Consider the following 20,865-nt stretch of genomic DNA (forward strand, 5'->3'; position numbering starts at 1 on the left):
ACAAAGGAAGGACAATGCTTCTTCTATGTCTAAATTCATAAGCATCTTTTGATGCTTAATGCACCAAAACTTATAAAAATGCATACACATATAAGTATATTATCTCCTTGATTCAGGTTTAAAAAATTAAGTTAATCTTGGCTCATCTCATTAAACGTAACTACTTCTTTATATAGAGTTAATTTGGAATCTTTAACTTCACCAAAAGCTATATTAACTTGTGTCAATTGATGATGCCTTACCTCTTTATATGGGGATGTACTACATGCTTCAATATAATTAAATGCACAGTCGATCGATATTAGCAGAATCGTTTATAAGGGTAACATGAAATTGAGTATGTTGGCCATTCTATTTAACTAAAGAATCAAATTTTATATGCAAAAAAAAAAAGAAAAAAAAATAAGAAGAAGAAGAAAGAAACATGATGAATCGTTTTAAAATGATGAAAATATAAAATGAAAAATCTATCCGACCAATTTGGTAAAGATTCTGCCCCTTAATTTTGGCATTGTGGAATCTGGCCGGGATGTAACTTTATATTTTAATGCTCGGGAAAAATAATTGATTTAAATTATCGAAATATCTTGCCACTATATACAAACATGATAATGGTGATGTGAGCTTGCATCTCTATAAATTGAGGTAGAATTAGCCAGTTTACTTCAACATTGCAGTAAAAGTATATCAATGGAGCATGAAATGGTCAATTTTGATTCTTACGACATTGATCTTTTCAGTCTTTCCTCCATTCAAGACACGTTAACTTCAAATAATTTCGGAAATGACATTGAAAATTTTCTGCAACTCGATTCAGATCATACATACTTCGATCATCAGGACTATCCAGACGGCGTTTTTGAACTTGAAAATGTTCAAGAAAATGTAACGTTTCAGCATCAAGAAATATTGGACAATATTGAGAACTCAAATTCAGAAGAAATCCAAGACGGATCCATGGAAAGCTGCCATTTGATTGATCTTCTACTCAAAGGAGCCGAAGCTGTTGAAGCAGAAAATTGGCTTCTTGCTTCGAAAATCGTCACCAAACTCAATAATCTTTTGTCTGATCAAGAAAATGGAGACAACCCTCTAGTGAGATTAGCCTTATATTTCACTGAAGGGTTGATCTACAAAAGTCATGGTTGTCCCGAGTTGCTAGAGGACCCCATTTTACCACAACCCGACACATTTCCAGCCTTCCAAATACTCCAAGAATTGTCCCCTTACATGAAATTCGCGCATTTTACAGCTAATCAGGCTATCTTGGAGGCTATTCGATATCATCAAGAATTGCATATTCTGGATTTTGATGTTATGGAGGGTGCTCAATGGCCTCCCCTGATGTCTGATCTTTCATCCAGACACGAGTATACAGACGTCTCGTTAAGAATCACAGGTGTTGTCACGGATGAGAAAATTTTCGATCATGTTAGACAAACGGGGGTCAGATTACAAGAATTTGCGAATTCGATTAATCTGAACTTCATATTCGATCAATTTTTCATGAGAAGAGATCAAGATTTTAAAGATCTTGAAGTTTCGTCAGACACTCTAGTAGCTAATATAATGTTACACCAACTACACATGCCACAAAAGGATATGTCACTAGTGAAGATTTTCTTGAATGGTATCAACCAACATTTATCCCCTAAAATTGTCATCTTGGTTGAAAATGAACTTTTCAACTTTCAAAGAGTTCCATCAATGTCATTTGCTAAGTTTTTCAATGAAGCCCTCCAACATTACGGCTCGATTTCAGATTCTCTGCTCACAGGATTCGGGAGAGGATACAAATCAACAGTAAAATTAGTGGAAAAAGAGTTCATGAGAATGAGGATCTTGGAGAGTTTAAAAGAGTTTCCCAGCCTGAGAAGGGAAATGAAGAATTGGGCAAATGAGTGGCCTTGTTCAAAAGGGTTTAGGCCAATTCCTGTGAGTTCTTACAATGTGACTCAAGCTAAGTTTTTGGTGAATTTGTTCAAAGGAGGATATTGGGTGCAAAATGAGAAGACAAGGTTGACTTTGTGCTGGAAATCTAGGCAGTTGATCACGGCTTCTGTTTGGGTTACAAAAACTCAAAGAAATTTAAATTTTGAATAAATTATATAAAGTAATGAACATTGCAAATTTGACAGTTGTTACTTTGCGATATACAACCAAATTTCGTACTCCAATAACTCAAGAAGCCAAAATCTCAAAAACCATGATGCAATTTCTAATGGATAAATCCAAGTTTCTGTATTACATATCCAAGTTATGTATTAATAATTTTGAAAGATATACACTGGGATAAGAATAATTAATTTTTTAATGTTTATATTTTATTAGTAATTCGTACTTTGAAAAGAATCTGAGGATGTTTGGTTAGATATTATGTTATTTAAATTTTCAATTAAAACTTTGTTGGTTTGTGAAGTTTTCTAAAAGCATTTCGTCAGTGTATCTCAAATTTTGTTGTAAAAAAATACTTTCTTTATATTACATTTACCTTTCATTAATTATTAAAAAAAAAGATCTTATATAATATGACGTGTATTGGTGCAGTCCTAGCAAAAAAAAAAAAGATCGTATATATAAAAATCTCAATATTTTCGTCCTTTCAGCATATTTATTCGACAATAAATTAATAATTTTGTTATCCAAAAAAAAAAAAAAGAATTAATAATTTTGTTGGAAAGAAAAAGAAAAAGAAGAAGAAGAAGTAATTACTGTTGCAGAATTTGGTTTAGAAAAAAAAGTTGAGATTTTTCATGAACTTCCCCCCCTTCATCCAAGATGTCCACACTTCATCTTCGACGACCCTTGTTATCCGAAAACTGAAGTAGAAAAACACGAAAGGCAGCAGAAAAGAAATCATAGAAAGCCAGCGATCTGCTGGGGAGGTGAAGATTTGAAATCAGGGTTGCTGTTGTATTGCGTTCTTCTGCAGAATAATGGCTCTTTCGACCTCCTTTTGCGGCCCCACGACCTCTTCCGCGCCACTCTGTTTCTTGAGACCTAAGGCCTCTGTGCTTGTGGGATATTGGAGCTCTTACTGTCATATGGTTATCAACTGTTGCTCTTCTGAAAAGGCAGACCCTGTGAATTTCAGGTATTCTCATCCTTCATTGCTGTATCTTTTCTAGCTAATATCTCTCTCGTTTTTGCTTTTGTTGGTGAATTTGTGTACTCGATTGCGAGTGGTTTGGGGGGGTTGCTTGCAAATTGTTCAGTGGTGCGTGGATGTTTCTCGGAATTGTGTTTTTATTGCAGATGCTGATTCTTGTGGGTATATCAAGGAGAATAACCTTGGTCAAGGGTATTTTGCTTACTACCTTGTGATATTCACAATGAGTTGTTATTTGTGTTGGAGTGAAATGTTCCCTTGTATGTTTTAACGGAAAAGCAAACCGAATTCTGATTGTGAAAAAGCATTCCTCACGATATTTTTCTCTTAAAAATATCGGACATTGGAACTCTCAGTTTGATTTACTGGTTTCACGACAATGTACCTTAATTTACTTTCATGTAGGATAATTCTTGAAAATGGGGATCTGTTTTATGGTTACGTTCTAAAGTAAATGGCAGATGGTTCCCTCCAGAATGCCTCATGTCTAATATATGATGTATGACTACATCCGGCCATTTACAAAATTACGCAGAAACTAATGCTTATTTCTGAAGTGAAAGTCACGCGTTTCATGATTTGTGAGACAGGATATTCCCTTGTGCAATGCCCTTTCCCTCAATAGTTCGTTGTCGGATATGGCATGTCATATTTATTCTGGAATTTTTTTAGTTATATCTCAAATTTTACGCGCGGATAATTTGTCTTATTATGATTTTTTTGGGTATTGGTTTCAGTTTGTTCACCACAAGCTAGGTGTACAAATGAAAATTATTTTCCTTCTGATTTGTTCACATCCTTCGTTTTTCGCAGGCAACAACAATTATCTTCAATGTCTGTGCCTCCTTTTGGTGTAACGCTGAATGATAGTAGCTCTTCCAAACCATTATACAAATGGCAAAGGGTGTTGCTTAAAGTAAGTGGGGAGGCACTTGCAGGCGATCAAACCCAAACTATTGATCCAAAGGTGGGAATACTGTTGCTGATATTATCTAGTGTTTATTAGTGTGCTTCCTCTATGCTTATAAAAAAATACACTTGAACAGATCACTATGGCCATTGCAAAGGAAGTTGCATCTGTTACTCGGCTTGGGATTGAGGTACGTTTTATCTTTACGCTCTTTTCAAAGGGAAAAATATGTTCTTTCATGAACATAGTTGCTAGATAATGTAGCTAGAAATGCGTTCTTTATCGTCATTTAATGCTATTTTTCCATTAGAAATTTGTTGTCAGCCCTCTTCGTGAGATGAACTATATAGGTAACTGCAAATGTCGTTTGATTATGTTGCAGTTACCAAAATATTAAAAGATGGATGTGGAATACTTTGATCTACTCATATTCTAGCTGATATGCGTAATGAAAATGCTCCTTTTCCACAGTATTGATTTGTGTGCATAAATTCTTCAGGTGGCAATTGTGGTTGGCGGAGGAAATATCTTCCGTGGGGCCTCTTGGGCAGGGAGCAGTGGCCTTGATCGCTCATCTGCAGATTATATTGGGTAATTTCTTCTAGTCGCTTTGCTACTACATTTCTCAACAAAATTTAATTTGTCTAGTTTTGATTGTGCAATACATTATTCTTTTAGGTTGGTATTAGTTATTGATATAAAATCTTTGAAATATCTTCGTTGCATTTAATATTATTAGAACTCATAAAAAAACTAATTTACTATCATGGACAATCCAACGCAAAGAAAAAGGTTGCAAATTTAGCAATACAAATTATCGTGTTGCTGAACTTTTTAGTTGTGTATCTTATTGAACTAGTCTTTATAGTTAGGATGGTTTATTGTAACAATGATGTTTTAGCTTTATAGATTAGATGATGTATTGTAATATGATGTTTTAGCATTTCCTCTCTTTATGTTTAGGATGTTAGCAACTGTCATGAATGCAATATTTTTGCAATCAACGATGGAGAGCATTGGCATCCCAACAAGAGTTCAGACTGCATTTCGCATGTCAGAAGTCGCTGAGCCATACATAAGAAGAAGAGCTGTTCGGCATTTAGAGAAAGGAAGGGTCGTAATCTTTGCAGCTGGAACTGGGAATCCCTTCTTCACAACAGATACTGCCGCAGCACTTCGGTGTGCAGAGAGTGAGTCCATTTCTTCGACTTAAGTGCTTATATACTATGCTGATTATATCGCATGTTCTAAAAACCATAAATCCCACTTAGTTTTCCCTCATGTTGTATAAATATTCAAGTGTCGTCCATATTCTTTGTAGAGTCCTGAATTCTTTCTCCTTATGTAATATCATGTTATTGGAATGGTACATGGGAAACTGATGTTGAATTTCTGAATAATATGTGCAGTAAATGCGGAAGTGGTGCTGAAAGCTACCAATGTGGATGGAGTTTTTGACGATGATCCTAGGCATAATCAAAATGCAAGGCTACTAGATAACTTAACCTACCAAGATGTAACTTCAAAGGAACTGTCTGTAATGGACATGACTGCTATTACTTTGTGCCAAGAAAACAACATTCCTGGTAAGCTTTCAACCTCTCATGAGTCATGAACATCATTTGATACTCCATATATTATACACATGTATATTACTAGGATTTTAGTTGACAAACCAAGTCATTTTCTTGATTCTCTTTACTTTCTTAAAAAATGGTTTTTGATCTCTCTGATGCAGTTGTGGTGTTTAACATCAACAAACCGGGCAACATATCGAAAGCCATTAGGGGAGAGGGGGTGGGAACATTCATTGGACAGACTCAAGAGAACAACAGCAGCTAGGACCTGAAGCATAAATTCTTGCTATCCCAGGGGTTTTTAATAGTTTAAATCGTAGAACAATCTTCTCATATAAATAGTAACAATAATTGGCTTGCCTATTGTTTTTTTGAAGTCGAGGAGGCGGGGATTGAAAGTTTTGTGTCTCATGGATTACATTTTGTACCAGCCTCTTCGTTGTAAATATTATCACAAATTCAAATGCTATGCACCTCCGGATCCTATCTCGACGGTATTGGATAAAATTACATTTATTCCAACCATATTGAGTTCAGCGTACAAAATTTGGTAATTGACAATGTTGCATTACACCTGCTTTTCTAACAAAACTCGCACTGAAACATATACTTGCTTGAAAATTCTTGACAACTGTGTGCTGAGGCCCTGAATGAATCTTTGTCAGCTCTCCCTCTGACATTTCTGATGGTAACCCATTTTCTGAGAAATTTTGATAGCTTATAAAGCTTCTGCACATAAATCATTTTGTTCGCAATCTCCTTTGATCAAACAAGTAAATAGAACTTCAATTTGCTGCCCACCGACTTGTTTCTTCTACCATCTTGCAAATAATCAAAGTCAATATCAAATTCACAATGCTGTCATTTGTGGCCAAAATTGGTTATGATAACTGTGGAGAATTGTGAAATTCCTCACTTGAAAGAAAACAGTGGATACTTATATGCATGCACGGTGGTGACCCAAATGAATCAACATAATCACCCGGGTGGTGGTGGTGGTGGTCTTTTTCATGCTGGCCACAGGCTTTGCATTCGATTGATCATCGATTCCATTCACCTTCGTAGTTCTTCCTACCCACAAACATTCTTCACAGATAAGGTAAGATGTGCCACAGAGTCAAATCTCGGAAAAATAGGCAACCTGGAAATTCTACCAGTCACAAAATAGGCAACCTGGAAATTCTACCAGAGTGACACAGATTCAATGCTGAAACTGTACTTTCTTCACTCTTACAATACCATTATGCAACGTTGACATGGTGCGATGATCTGGCTCTATTCCCTTAGATGACATCTCGTTTAACAGGGTTAAGGCCTTGCTCATATGCCCCTGCTTACAATACCCAGATAAGAGGGCTGTGTATGTGACGGTATCTGGTTGCAAACCATGTTCAATCATCTCATTGAACAGGGAAACAGCACCCTGAAGGTCGTCAGATTTGCATTGACTGTCGATTAAAGCTGTGTAGCAAATGACATCTGGCTTTAACACCATCTCCTTCATTTCAGACCAGAAAGTTGAAGCTGCCAGTTTCTTGTTATTGATTCCTTCGTTATCTGCTTGAGATCGAACTTCTTTCAAATTTATTTTCGAATGTCCGTCAAGCATGACAGTATAAGTGATTATGTCAGGGCTAATGTCCCTTCTCTTCATATCACTGAAGAGATCAAGGGCTTCTCTGAGGCAATTCACCTGACAATAACCATTCAACATTATGGTGTACATTATTACATCAGGAGACAATCCTTTTCTGGCCATACTATCAAATGCCCATCGAGCCCTTTGCATATTTCCAGCACGACATAGAGAAGATATGAGAGTTCTGTACATTTTCCTGCTAGGACCGTCAACAGATGAGAGCATTACTTCAAACAGCTTGATAGCTCGGTCATATTCTCCATCCAAACAGAGGCTGCTTAGAAGTTTTAAACAAGAATTCTTTTTTACTAGAAATCCTCGCATGACCAATCTGAGAAAAACTTCGTAAGCTGTTGTCACCATGCTCGATTCACAGTACCCATTGATCATGGAAGCATAATTTTCGAGACTTTTGTCTTCTAAACTATTGAAGTACTTTTCAGCTTCCTTGACTTTTCCTCCAATGCACAAGCCTTCAATTATCATGTTATGTGTCACAGTGCTTGGAGTCAAACCTTGTCCTTTCATGTTATCCAAAAGGAAATGCACCTCTTTCAACAGACCCTTTCGAGACAATCCACTAGCAAGAACATTATAAGTTATAAAATCGGGTTTCAATCCCATTTTGTTCATTTCCTCTAGTAAGCTTATAGCATCAAAAATCTTTCCATAAAGACAATAGCCATTTATCAAAGTGGTGTAATGCACTAGATCAGGAATCAACTTCTTTCCCTTCATCTCATCAAACAATTCCACCGCCTCCTCTAATTTACCCATCTTGCACAATGCGTCAATAACAATATTATATGCGACCTCATCGAGCGAAATACCCGATTTCATAAAGTCAAAGAACTGGTCTACCGCTTCATGCTGCATACCCTTGAGGCACAAACATTGAAGAATCAAAGCGACTATGAAACAATTAGTTTTGACACCCTTTGTCACCATCTCATTGTGTAAAGCTAAAGCTGTAACTATGTTACCTGAAGCACAATACCACCGGATCAAGGGACTATAGCTAAACTCTTTAGGAACTAACCCTTGTTCTTCCATATCAAGTAAGACAATCTCTGCGTCGCCGAGTTTATTTTCTTTAACAAAACCCCGAATCACAGAAATATAGGCGTATTCATCAATTTGGAAATTTTAAGCTCTCCAAGAACGTAAGATCGCATAGCCCATCTCAGACCTCCCATGCACACAAAGCCCTTCAATATAAGTTGAGTAGATAAAAGCATCCGGTGCTACTCCAGCTTCCTCCATCTCCACAAATATATCAACAGCTTCTTCAAAACTACCCTTTCGACAATATGCCTTGATAACAATCCCATATGTATACACGTTCGGCCTCAGCACAAGCGTCTTCAACTGCTTATACAGAGCAATGGTTACATCCACCTTCCCATGCTTTATCAACCCATTCATCAAAAAATTACACAAACACAAACGAGGGCCAACACCGTTTCTTTTCATTTCAAAAATAGTATCAATGGCCTCGTCGAACATGCCTAAATTAACGTAACCCTTAACTAAAGCATCGAAAGCGCGAACAAGTGAACGTGGACCCTCGGCCCGAATCTCCCCCACTATCGCCTCCATCAACTCCGAAACCTTGCAATCACCATGCCTCTTTTCCATTTTTATTACTTCTAACATCAAAGAATTCAACTTCCTATCCAAGCCCCAAAAACAGAGTATATCAATAACCGCCAGGTAAGTTTCAACACTGTGCTGAAACTCCTGTTCCTTGAGTTGCTTAAGAAAAGATAAGGCAGAAATGGGTTCCCTTCGCATACCTTTAAGAATCTCAACGACTCCAAACAAATTCAACTTCCCGGAATTGTCATCACTGCCGATGCTATCACTTATTACAACAGCACTGTTCGTTAAGCTAGAATTCCGGTCCTCCGAACCAGAGTCTGAAACGTAAGGAGTGAAATGTGCCAGCGATGGAACAGAATGGAGTCGCGTGAATCGGAGGCTGCTGAAGATTTTTTTGTGAACAAGAACTGACCTGATTGTAGAAACGAACATAGAAATAATCACTCAAACATCTACGAATTTCTTGAAAACTTTTAAGCATCGCTGCTGCCTTCTTTCCTTCCCGCCACCCAGCTCCGACAGAGTAAACTCGGGGGGTTTGAAGGTGTGAGGCGGCGCGGGAACTGAGATATACAGTATGCAGACTCGGTAAACTTGATTGATAAACCCTTGCACTTTGAGATCAAAAAGATAAATTCCTTGAAGAAATGGAAAACAAATTGGAGTTGGAAATTCAATGATTCCATGAAAATCATATTTTTCCCCAAAAATAATATCTGAAAAATTAATATTTTAGTTGGAAATTTTTTCTTAAAATAAAGAAGGAGAAACTATCAAAAAATCTCCAATAATAAATGGTGACAATTTAGGTGGATTGGATGTATTGAGTCGGGTTGAGCAATATTATTATTCAAAAATTGCCCAACTCGAACTCAACTCAAACCCGAACCAACTCGAACCCGAACCCGAATCAACCCGATTTTGAATTTTTTAAAAAAAAATTAAAAAAATTTAAATAAAATTCAAAAAAATAATAATAATATTTAATTTAAATACATAATAACAAAATCTCTCTTTAAATTTGAAAGTCTAACGATAGAAAAATAAAATATATTTATTAAATTAAATAAACAATTGTTTTAAAAATAAAAATTATTCAAAATAAATATTAAATTACGAAAATTTATTATATAAATATACAATAAATATTTTTTCACATGTTTTCGACATAAGATTCTATCCGGGCTTTTTTGGTTTCTGGATTGAGTCGAGATTCGTGGAAAAGTTTTTTTTTTTAAGAATTCTTGGATGCCCATTTCATTTTTTATGTGTTTCTGTACGGTGGTGTCATCCATTGAGGTTCAGGGTTTGATTTATAGGGAGCTTTATGAATAAATTTGATGAAATGTAATGTTTTTTTTATCATTTTAGTTTGGTGGCATTGTGTTCAGCTAAATTAGGTATGATTGTGACTGAATGGTAGGTATATTGATCGGTTGTCTGGTTTTTTCCTGGTTTGGGTTCTTTATTAGGGAACTTTAAAGGTTTCTTTTGTTTAAAGAGATTATTTTTCTTCTTTTGGTTTCCTGTTTTAGATGATCCTGTTTTTAAAGTGCGGAGGTGCAGATGTTGCCGATGGAAAGAATGAGTAGTTTTAATAGAAGTGTTTCCTTTAAACAAAGGTATGCTAATATTGGAAGTCCAAGATTTAGTAGAAAGAATCGGCCGTCACCTCTATTTCATGCTCTAATTATAATTGGATGGTTTGTTTCCTTTTTCTTGGCCGTTGGCTGTGGATACATGTATGTTCTGCCAAATCTTACGCATCCATTTCATATTAAAGAGTATAGATTTACGAATTTCAGTGGTTCCGATAATATGTGTGATGTATTTGATGGAAATTGGGTTATGGATCATGGTTACCCGTGGTACAATGCTTCAGAATGTCCTTTTGTAGAGCAAGGATTCAGTTGTCTAGCCAACGGTCGGATAGATGAAGATTATCTGAAATGGAGGTGGAAGCCAAAGAATTGTGATATTCCAAGAGTTAATGTGCGGGTTGTTCTGAAAAAGCTACGAAATAAAATAGTTGTTTTCGTTGGCGATTCAATGAGTAGAACACAGTGGGAATCTTTGATTTGTTTTTTAATGACCGGTTGGGAAGATAAGGGGAGTGTTTACGAAGTTAATGAGAGAAAAATAACGAAGCAAATTAGATTCTTGGGTGTAAGGTTTAGTTCCTTTAATCTCACCGTTGAGTTTTACAGATCGGTTTTTCTTGTGCAACATAACTGGGCGCCTAAACATGCACCAAAGAGAGTTAGATCAACCCTTAAGTTGGACAAGTTGGATGATATCAGTAAGGAGTGGATTGATTCGGATGTTCTGATTTTCAATTTGGGTCAGTGGTGGGTCCCTGGAAAGCTCTTTGGGACGTAAGTTACCTTCTCAATCAAGAATATATTTTAGATTCACCTGTCTATTCATTCCATTATGTCATTATGAGATATATGAGCTTTGTTGTGATTGAACTAATGTGGATGATCCGAGTGCAAGTATGCTATCATCTTCCAGCTATTTGATGATTTATATTTAATTTCTTCAACGTCGTGCATATGATTCTTGATCAATTAACTAATCATGTATCAAGAATCACCACTATCGGTTCCTCTATTCTCTTGATGTATATTAAGTTGTGAATTCTGTATTTGACAGGGGATGCTATTTCCAGGTTGGTAAGACTTTGAAGCTTGGAATGCCAATTGTTGGTGCTTATAAAACTGCGCTACAAACTTGGGCATTGATTCAGGACTAGGCAGCTCATAGCTCCCTTCAGGCTTCTAAGAATCTTCCTTCCTTGTTTTAGTAAGGCGCAGCTTGTTAATCTGGAGTTGTTCCATCTCCTTTCTCGCGGCGGACTGATGCTCGTTCTGAACTTTCTAGATATGAATGAGGTGACCATCCTTTAGAAAGACGTAGAGTGACTCTCATTGCTATCGGTGAAATGATTTTATTCCATAATGTGTCTATGAATTTCTCTATCAATTCCATTACCTTATCCTAAGCCATGAGGTTCCAACATTTTCTCCTTAATTGGCGTAGGAGTTGTTGCCGGGCATTCTCAAAAAAAAGGTTATTATACACCCCAACCCTTGGAAAAAAAATGGTAGCACCGAAGAAAGGAAAGAGCAAGATGGTTGTTTTTGTTGTTGATAAAATGATTAACCCAAAACTTACCCAAGTGTTCTTTCGAACATTTGAGCCATCTCACTGGAGGTATCTCTCGCTGAACAATTCTCATATTGGTTTCCATGTTGAGCCAATTTATCTGATCAAACGGCTGTCTGTTTCCCCATCAGGAATTTGACATTGCGGGAATGCAACGTGACTAAGCTACCGCTTTTAGAAGTTATGGAAGAGGGTGTGAATCCATTTTCAAACATGGTACTCGAAGTGGTGAAAGATATGACTGTTCCTGTTACTGTAATTCATGTAACTTCAATGTCAGCTTTTCGAAGCGATGCACATGTTGGCAATTGGGGAGACATGCCTTCTTTATCTGACTGTAGCCACTGGTGTCTACCTGGAGTACCTGATATGTGGAACGAGATGGTCCTTTCCTATTTGCTTGGTAGCTTCGAACAAGATTTTGAGTGCAAGAATTCGGTAAGTTCATGACCTTGTTGCTTAACGTTTGATAAGGTAGATCACTCGTTCGTGCATTGATTAAATTTCTGAAGTGTAACCTGTAGGTCACACATGGTCCTATATAAGTATGTAACGGTTGTTTTTGAATTTTAAAAAAAAGGAAAGAAATAAAGACTTGATCCTTGGTCTATTTGCCGCATCAATTACATTTAATTCCGTTAAGTCATAAATACATGGTCTTCTGTAGTGTATACTACTTGTTGGAGAATAAGAAAAACAAGATTAGTTTGATTCTATTCGTGAAACAAGTTTTCTCAACACAATATGTTTGAGCTCATGGAAATAGTCCTAGTTTCAACTCAGTTGGGGTACTGATGATATCTATAACTGAAGCTGTTACAGTAAGCTTGTATTCTTTGTTTGCAGCTTCAGAACTGTGGGTAACATACAATTCCTTGGCCATCAATTCCATGTTAACCAAGATTGGCGACCACAAGAACTTTATAGTTTGCTAAGTTAGTGAGCAAAAGTTGGAACAAATGTATACCAAACACAAGGTATATCATAGGATATCCTGTCAAAGAAGTAATTTTGGTTCTTTATTTTTTCATTCTTTTGTACCAGAAACACACCAAAAGAGAGAGTGGATTACAAATAAATTTTTTGTCGTTCCCACGTAATTTTTTCATTGCCGTTGTAATATTTAGTTGTCATTTGTTTGATAACACGTTGGTACAGTAAACCAATCTGATTCCAGTTCATATTAATTAATTATTAAATAATATCCCTCCAACCATTGGTATGATTGATCTGTGTTGTATCGAAGAAAGATTTCTTAGTTAACAAATACTATTGGATGGAGCAAAACATGTTCACAAATTTTACGACTCGTATGTTAAATTCTGCCTGTTCTATATAAAGTATCCATCTCGGTGTGATATAGACTACTAGTGTTACCGGTGACAGTGACTGCGTATAGCGTACATTACTTCGAAAAATGATTTCATACATATAAATCACAACGCAACAAAGCATTAAGGTTGCAAGAATTTTACTAGCTTTATTTGTCTTTATTTCACAACTATTAACTAGAAAGAATTATGCAGTGAACATTATAGCTCATAAATTGGAATGAACCCAAAAAAATCGGTGCTAAAAAGGACGATAAACAAATGTATACAATTAAATACAATGAGCTACAATCTTTCAATAGCTGAGACGCATTTTGATTTCCGACTCTTTTCTTGATGAAGACGTACAACTTTTGCATTTCACCTGGCAGCATCGTCCGACTTACATATGCATTCAGGGAATGGGTTCTGGTAAAAGGATTCCTCCAGCCTGAGTCGTGCTCGGCCCTTGATTCAAGGAGGAGCACCTCCAGCACCGTACCTGAAAGTTCATAAGTGTAAAAGTCCTCGATATTCAATCTGGTTTTATTCATAGCACATTTAATCTATGTGGTGGAAATTGAGGAATTATAAATCAGCTTGGCCACTGAGGTGAACAAGAAATATAAAGTCGTGTAGACATCACTTACCTGTTCTGATGAAGTTTTTGCACAAGCGGGACAAAGATGATATTCCGAGCTTTCCATCTTCTACTTTATCAAATAATTCAACTAGACCTTTCCTGCATATCATGTAAAGCGTATCATAGGACATAATGAAGAAACTCAGAAACTTTTCTCCACCATAAATTTCACCAGCTGCAATATAGAACAATGTAGACGGAGGGTAACCATCAGCTTGAAGAAATACGCCGACCTCCTTGGGAGTTAAAGGGCAGAAACCGCCAAGTCTCTGTTGAGTTAATATTCTTAATCTTCCAATGATTGATATTCTCAAAATGAAAGAATGTAAGATACGGAATGCATCCGAGGTTATTGGTGTTTAATGTAGGAAAATATATGTGCATAGTAGAGAATGCAAACTAAATGTTCTCATCGTAAATCACGAATCAGTCTACTCAGTTTTAGCAATAGAACCAAGTAATTAACTAAACAGGAGGATTCTTTTTTTTTCGAGCAAGAACTAAACAGGAGGATTCAGATACTTGTGGATGTGTGTGACCTTACTATTAAGCATGTTCTAAACAGTATAAGTCATGGAACAATTATCTCCCCATCCAAATAAATTAACCAATATCACACAAATATTTTACTCGAACATGTTAGAAATGAAACAAAACCAAGTTACAGACAATGAAATTCAAGAAAATCCCTCTTCATAGGATAGCTCGTACTTCCAGAATAATTTTCTCACTCTGTTGATCATTCACAATATATTTCTTAACCTAAACCATATGGGTATGGTTCTTATCGCTTATATTGTTTCATTCTATCAATATGATGTTAGAAAATACAGTGGTTGTAGCAGCAGCCAAACAGCCGGGTTATGATGATTTTCAAATTGGCCTACTCCATCAACGGTCAACCCAGCACAGAGACCAGTGGATAGTCACCAATCACAACACCAAAACAGAGAAGTCCAATCCACAGATAACAAGTACAGTGATAATGAAGTTGGCTACAAGATTTTAAAAATACCGAAGCCATTCAAAAATTTGCCTCATCACTCTGAGCTCCTTGGATTCTGCATCAGTAAGACCATAAGTACAGCCAGTAAAAGACAGCATGTCTTTCTCATATCTCAGATGCAGGGCAATGTATCTTTTTGCACGGAATCGCAGCCGCTCCACTAGCTTCTGTGGTGTCACCGTCATTTAAGCTCAGAACCTAATATAACATGAATCCCCATAGGATACTTCTTATGTTTATCAGCAGAAAAACATGGATATCGTACTCGTAATTCTACTTACAAGTTCGTTTTTCAGGTATTCGAATTTCTCAAGAACCTCGAGAAATTTTGGCAACCTCCAAGTGATTCTAGTGTGAAAATATCAAAACAGTAATTCAGTCAAGGGCATAGGTACTAGAATCATGGTTCTGACCTCTCCAAGACTCTCAATAGAAGGAGCAAAATCAAGAGCATGATACAGAGCACGACATCTCAATCTCTGAATGTCTAGAGGCAGTTCATTGTTTGCAAGCCTATAGTCTGATTTAGCAACATGAATTATCTACAGATAAGATTCAAAAAGTCAATCGAAAATGAAATTCGAATATCACATGAAAATTATTATAACATATCCATCTAAATCTATAACAGGCATATTTTAATTTCTTGAGCATTTGATTCATTAAAAATATCAACTATTCATACCAAAAAAGGAATGCCTAACAGCTGTCATATGAGATAACTATCTGTGTTTCTAGTTTGCACATATTTTGGAGGTCAAGTAACAAATGGATAATGAAAAACTTTCCTGATAGTCCTTCCAGAGTTGTTTCATTTCCTCATAGTAACTCACACCCGACCATGAAGTGAAGTGCTTCCTAGCTCGAGGAACTGCTTCTAATTCCTTAGGAAGTTTTTTTTCAATCATCACTTCTTGTTGTAACGTATTGATAAAATGGAGTTCATCAAATACATCAGAGAATGTACTGCACATAAATGCATCAAATTTAGAGTCAGAGACATACAAACGCACAGGTTATTGCTGTATAAACAGAATTTCACTCAAAATACCCAAAGTTAAAACTTGTGCTCATAATGAATAGATCCTTACAAATTTATTACAATATTAATGCAAAGGGGACTTGAGATAGATACGGCAGAAGGCAGAAGCATTGCAGTAAAGTAATGTACCTTGTATCCTGCCAGAATGAATGCTTATCTAACCAAGGAATCACAAGTGTAGCATTCATAATGCGTGCCACAGCCACCGTATCCAGCTATCTATATGTAAGAGTTAAACATCCATGAAAAAAATTTATAAGAAAATGGGCATTTATCAAATTGTTGATCATAGTAGCAGTATCAGTTCTAAAGAATAAATGAAATTACAGCATGTCTAGACACAAGAATAAATTTTAAATGGCTAGAATTGAGGACTTTTCACTTTTGTTTCTACATTTATTGTGGTGTTTACGAAGATTCGAAGATCTAAATTGTAAACACACCATATACAGTCATAATTCCTAATGTTACGAAGCAAGGATTGCAAAAGCCGTAGTAATATAAATAATGATTCAAAGTCTACAAATTTCTGATCTACATTATGAACTGCAGCTACATTAAAGCATTCAGTCTACAAATTTCTGATCTTTGAAGTTTCGCATTGACAACCATGCCAGTGCAACAGATTTCAGCAAGGAAAATAGTCCAACAATGTTCTCCCAATGACATTTACCCGTTGAATTCCCCAAGGAACATCGCCATATTTTTTGCATTAAAACTTTAAAACAACTGAGGTGAAAACTTTATTAGAAACGTGGTTCCATCACTTGAGCACGAAATGTGAACGAATCCAAGATTTCTCAAAAAAAAAAAAGTTCCCCGCCTTCAATCAAACTCAGCACTATTACACCAGCAACAGAGTCTACGAACTCAGTAATTCACAAGGACTGCGAGGCAATTGTGCGATTTAACACAGTTTGCGAAAAAATATATATTATTCATAAAGATCAGCTTATTATCTTGTAACAACAAATCATCTTTTTTTCCAAATAGATCATTGCAAACAAAACTCGATTCCAAATTCAAAGGGAAAAGTAAATTTCCAATACCCACATGCCAAGTTCACATCTTTATACAAAACAAAAAAAGCAACAGAACCTGCACTGATTTGGATTTATCCACTCTAAGCATGGGCATACTCTGTTCATCTTCTTCCAGTAAATCTTTGTTGTATATCATAAAAAAGATGATAGAGATAACGAAGAGAAGCATCACGTACAACACAACTGATAAAAACGAAGAATTTCTATTTCTTGTATAAAATGGGTTTCTGGGATATGAGATTCCTCTCTGGTTAACCATCTTTCACTACTCAATCGCGGATCTTTGCAATTGCGTTTCTTCGGGTCAGCTTGAAAATTGATGTGAGGGAGCTGCAGGGGAGATTTTTTAAAAAAACAATTGAGGTAATAAATTGACTGCAAATTTGCAAATTTCATCACCTTTTTAATAGTATATTATTTATTTTAAATTTCATTAATTAATACATGAAAAATAAATTAAAAAATATATATATTAATGGCTAAAGATAGTTTTTTTAAAAAAAAATGAGTATAAATTTCATTTCAAAAAATATAAGTTTAAATTTTATTCCAAAAAATAGTAGCTAAATCTCATTTTTCTTCAATTTATTTTAGAAGTAATTAATAGCTGGAAGAAAACAAAAAAAAATATTTACTAATATCATTGTTTCGAATTTCATTAAAGATAGGTTTTTTTAAAAGAAAATTGAGTGCAAATTTCATCACATCTATAATAGTATATTATTTACTTTATGTTTAAATTTTATTCCAAAAAATGGTGGCTACATTTAAAAAAAAAATTTGAATGCAAGCTAAATTTAAAAAACATTTGAATGCAAATTTCATCACATTTATAATAATATATTATTCATTTTAAATTTCATTAATTAATTAATAGATGAAAACAAATAAAAAATAAACATATATTAATGATTATTATTAAATGAAGATAAGGATATTTATGTAAATTCACAATTCAAAAGTATATTATTTATTTTATTTTAAATTTCATTAATTAATAGATGTAAAACAAATAAAAAAAAACGTGTATTAATTATTATTATTAAATGAGGATAAAAACATTTATGTAAATTCACAAAATTAATAGATGAAAAACAAATAAAAAAGAAACATATAATAATGATTATTATTAAATGAAGATAAAAACATTTATGTAAATTCACAATTCAAATTAATAAAAGAAAAACATAAAATAAAAAAGAAACATGTATTAATGATTATTATTAAATGAAAATAATGACATTTATGTAAATTCACAATTCAAATTCATATATTTATAATAATATAGAATATAGATATAGATAGATGAAAAACAAATAATAAAAAAGAAACATGTATTAATGATTATTATTAAATGAAGATAATGACATTTAAGTAATTATAATAGTATAGATAGATATAGATATAGATATAGATATATATATGTATACTAGTTGGCCTCCCACAGTTAAAAAATCTAATTCAATCCATTTTAATCATAATGTTGTGGCCATTCTTATTGAAAGAAATTCTATATATAATTAACTAGTGTAGAAAAGAAAACTGAACTTGTAAAAAAATCAAACACACAATTTGAACGCATAAAATTAGTAAGATCACAGGCGGATGGAGGTGGTGATGCTTCCAGACAAAAACAAGTTTCGATTCCATTATATTGTTGGAAAATATATTGTAGTTGTGTTTAAACCAGATTTTGAAATAATTTTTTTACACAGAGAATCATATCGACATTAATAATAAGAATATAGACTTGTAAAAGACCAAATTTGAAGTTACATATCACACAAACAGATCAAATTCAAGCCGGACTTAAATATTGCATCAAATCGTAAAGTGGTACACTTACCACACTATTAAAAACTATAAATAGACTCCCAATTAAAAGTCGAAGAAACGATAATTTAATTACTGTGAGTAAATAAAATAAATCGATGGCATGCATCATATTAAAAAAAGAAACTATTATTAAAAGTTCTTAATTAAAATGTTCCCGACTACTACTACCAAAAACCTCATTAATTCAGAATTCAATTTAATTATTATGGCACTAAGAAAAAAACAACGAAATTTTAATGACGTCTCTGGTTGTTGTTGTTGTTGTTGTTGATCACTCGTCATCCTTAAAATTCACGGCCAAGCAAAACTCTGTATCTTGTCCTCTATAAGCCCATAGTTCGACCAAATATCCTGCCACCAAATTGTTTCTAAAAACCATTGCATTCCAGTCTCTCCCATTCAGGACAACAACGTTCAAGCTGCGCCACAATTTCAAGTGCAACTCATACGTTTCACCAGTTGGATCGGTAGCCAAAACGTCCAACCATACTTTCTTGTCGTCATCTTCGACGCGTCTCCTCTCCTCATCTCTCAGAAATCCCATCATCTCTTCACTTCGGGTGATGAAAAGCCTGTTGAGGTTCCACGAGACGTCAGATTTCGTCAGTTTTTTCTGGTACAACAAGACTGGCCTTGCACCAATTCGAGCCTCTATGTTTTGCAGAAGTCTTGAAAAGTCATCCAGCGGGGTTTGTGGTTCTGGTTCTGGTTCTGGTTCTGGTTCTGGTTTTGGTTCTGGTTCGGTATTCTCCACATGCCCTCCACTTTGGTCGAGAGGATCGTCGGATTGTACCGCTGGGACGAACTGCGCCGTGTTTGGATTAAAACAACGCAGAGGCGTCGGATTGTAGGATATTGTGTACTCGGAGTCTGTGGAGACATGAATGTCCACGCCAAGTAATTTGATAACCTTAGTCTTCTTTACAACGATCGGCTTCATGATCTCAAGGGATTGCACGCCAAGTAATTTGATAACCTTAGTCTTCTTTACAACGATCGGCTTCATCTCGAGGGATTGTACTATTTGTTTCTTCTCATCAGAAATAATATCAGGGCTTCCCAAAACAGATGATGATCCCGAATCAACCAAAGGCAGGTATTCTTTACCAGCAACATCATCAGAAGACTTAGAATCCTCTCCCTCTCCGCACGGTTGTGTATCGCTTCTCGCCTCGGTACGATATTCACCGATCTGATCCATCACGATTGGTTGGTTTTGTGTATTTGTGTTATTCAGGTGCTAATCAATAAGGAAAAAAGAGCATGGGATATATATATATATATATATATAGACAGAGGGATGAGAGAGTTCAAATCGGGCAATATAATTCTGTTAGGAAAAGAAGACCTTTTTGTCGAAAACCTTCCATATTTATGGAGTTTCCCAATTGGAATGTAATTTGATTTTGCTATAAAATACGTAGAAAATATAAAAATAAATTTTCCTTTTAAAAACCCACACAATCTTTATTATTAGTTTGAAAATAATATCTAATTAAAATTCAAATACATCTCAATCTATTATTATGTATTTATCCATACTTCTATGATATCTTATTAAATTTGAGACTATTAGAATATCTAAATTTTGATATTATGGTCTGTTTTAATAATTATATATATTAATAATGTGTTAAAATTTAACGTAAATAACATGCAGCTTAACGGATAGAATTTGAGTTTTCTAAACACTAAGATTAAGATGTTAGTTCAATTCTTACTTTAGCTTATTTTTTTCTTTTTTTTTCTATTTAGTTTTAAATTCATATATCGAAATTACAGTGTAGTCCCTCAAATCACCCCACATTTTACCTAGAAAAAACTTTTTAACAAAAATTTCTTTTTAAATTGAACAACTCTTTTAAATTGAAAACAAACAAAAATTGCACCACACCGTTTTCCTAATATTTTATAAAAACTGCGATTAAAAATAGTAATCATAAACCGCACCGCATACGCGGTTCGGTTATTTTTTTGGCC

At 35.0% G+C, this 20,865-nt stretch overlaps 5 protein-coding genes across 8 annotated transcripts; 3 read left to right on the forward strand and 2 right to left on the reverse strand.

Annotated features, from left to right (window-relative positions):
- Positions 1–532: 532 nt before the first annotated feature.
- Positions 533–2,595, forward strand: LOC140962698 (protein NODULATION SIGNALING PATHWAY 2-like). The gene is made up of 2 exons (XM_073421651.1): positions 533–1,971; positions 2,548–2,595. The coding sequence occupies exons 1-2, from the start codon at positions 691–693 to the stop codon at positions 2,551–2,553; spliced, it is 1,287 nt and encodes a 428-aa protein (XP_073277752.1). The 5' UTR covers positions 533–690; the 3' UTR covers positions 2,554–2,595.
- A 108-nt stretch (positions 2,596–2,703) lies between these two features.
- LOC140963388 (uridylate kinase PUMPKIN, chloroplastic-like) lies at positions 2,704–5,956 on the forward strand. Its single transcript, XM_073422690.1, has 7 exons — positions 2,704–3,094; positions 3,923–4,076; positions 4,156–4,209; positions 4,519–4,610; positions 4,983–5,209; positions 5,429–5,605; positions 5,758–5,956. The coding sequence occupies exons 1-7, from the start codon at positions 2,937–2,939 to the stop codon at positions 5,859–5,861; spliced, it is 966 nt and encodes a 321-aa protein (XP_073278791.1). The 5' UTR covers positions 2,704–2,936; the 3' UTR covers positions 5,862–5,956.
- LOC140963387 (uncharacterized) lies at positions 5,757–9,549 on the reverse strand. Its single transcript, XM_073422689.1, is given in 2 exon segments — positions 5,757–6,737; positions 6,770–9,549. A coding segment is annotated over 1 exon segment (2,472 nt). The 5' UTR covers positions 9,270–9,549; the 3' UTR covers positions 5,757–6,737; positions 6,770–6,797.
- Positions 9,550–9,979: 430 nt separating this feature from the next.
- LOC140963390 (protein trichome berefringence-like 7) lies at positions 9,980–13,191 on the forward strand. The gene is made up of 5 exons (XM_073422691.1): positions 9,980–11,212; positions 11,493–11,574; positions 11,965–12,053; positions 12,137–12,443; positions 12,852–13,191. The coding sequence occupies exons 1-5, from the start codon at positions 10,404–10,406 to the stop codon at positions 12,867–12,869; spliced, it is 1,305 nt and encodes a 434-aa protein (XP_073278792.1). The 5' UTR covers positions 9,980–10,403; the 3' UTR covers positions 12,870–13,191.
- A 279-nt stretch (positions 13,192–13,470) lies between these two features.
- LOC140963487 (O-fucosyltransferase 38-like) lies at positions 13,471–17,098 on the reverse strand. 4 transcript variants are annotated; one of them, XM_073422829.1, is made up of 7 exons: positions 16,680–17,098; positions 16,136–16,225; positions 15,753–15,930; positions 15,378–15,506; positions 14,995–15,131; positions 13,966–14,057; positions 13,471–13,817 (listed from the first exon to the last, which is right to left on the reverse strand). In XM_073422829.1, exons 2-7 carry the CDS (start codon positions 16,192–16,194, stop codon positions 13,510–13,512), a joined length of 903 nt encoding a protein of 300 aa, XP_073278930.1. In that variant the 5' UTR covers positions 16,195–16,225; positions 16,680–17,098; the 3' UTR covers positions 13,471–13,509. The 4 variants fall into 4 exon arrangements, with proteins under 4 accessions (XP_073278930.1, XP_073278932.1, XP_073278933.1 ...); XM_073422831.1 differs by lacking the exon at positions 16,680–17,098 and having other exon boundaries at positions 14,974–15,162; positions 15,378–15,930; XM_073422832.1 differs by lacking the exon at positions 16,680–17,098 and having other exon boundaries at positions 14,995–15,162; positions 15,246–15,930.
- Between the last annotated feature and the right edge of the window lie 3,767 nt (positions 17,099–20,865).

Source organism: Primulina huaijiensis, chromosome 17 (genome assembly GCF_012295235.1).
Source record: "Primulina huaijiensis isolate GDHJ02 chromosome 17, ASM1229523v2, whole genome shotgun sequence".
NCBI classification, from domain to species: domain Eukaryota; kingdom Viridiplantae; phylum Streptophyta; class Magnoliopsida; order Lamiales; family Gesneriaceae; genus Primulina; species Primulina huaijiensis.

Bases quoted from the DNA above. Each gene is read 5' to 3' on its own strand.
- LOC140963388 (XM_073422690.1), top strand. From the start codon at position 2,937: ATGGCTCTTTCGACCTCCTTTTGCGGCCCCACGACCTCTTCCGCGCCA. The intron at 5,210-5,428 runs GTGAGTCCATTT...TAATATGTGCAG, and splicing joins AGCACTTCGGTGTGCAGAGA to TAAATGCGGAAGTGGTGCTG. The intron at 5,606-5,757 runs GTAAGCTTTCAA...TCTCTGATGCAG, and splicing joins CCAAGAAAACAACATTCCTG to TTGTGGTGTTTAACATCAAC.
- LOC140962698 (XM_073421651.1), top strand. From the start codon at position 691: ATGGAGCATGAAATGGTCAATTTTGATTCTTACGACATTGATCTTTTC.
- LOC140963390 (XM_073422691.1), top strand. From the start codon at position 10,404: ATGTTGCCGATGGAAAGAATGAGTAGTTTTAATAGAAGTGTTTCCTTT. The intron at 11,575-11,964 runs GCATTGATTCAG...AAGAAAGGAAAG, and splicing joins AAACTGCGCTACAAACTTGG to AGCAAGATGGTTGTTTTTGT. The intron at 12,054-12,136 runs GTATCTCTCGCT...TTTCCCCATCAG, and splicing joins TTTGAGCCATCTCACTGGAG to GAATTTGACATTGCGGGAAT.
- LOC140963487 (XM_073422829.1), bottom strand. From the start codon at position 16,194: ATGAATGCTACACTTGTGATTCCTTGGTTAGATAAGCATTCATTCTGG. The intron at 15,507-15,752 runs GAAAGTTTTTCA...TCTTATCTGTAG, and splicing joins AACTCTGGAAGGACTATCAG to ATAATTCATGTTGCTAAATC. The intron at 15,132-15,377 runs GTCAGAACCATG...GTGACACCACAG, and splicing joins CTATTGAGAGTCTTGGAGAG to AAGCTAGTGGAGCGGCTGCG.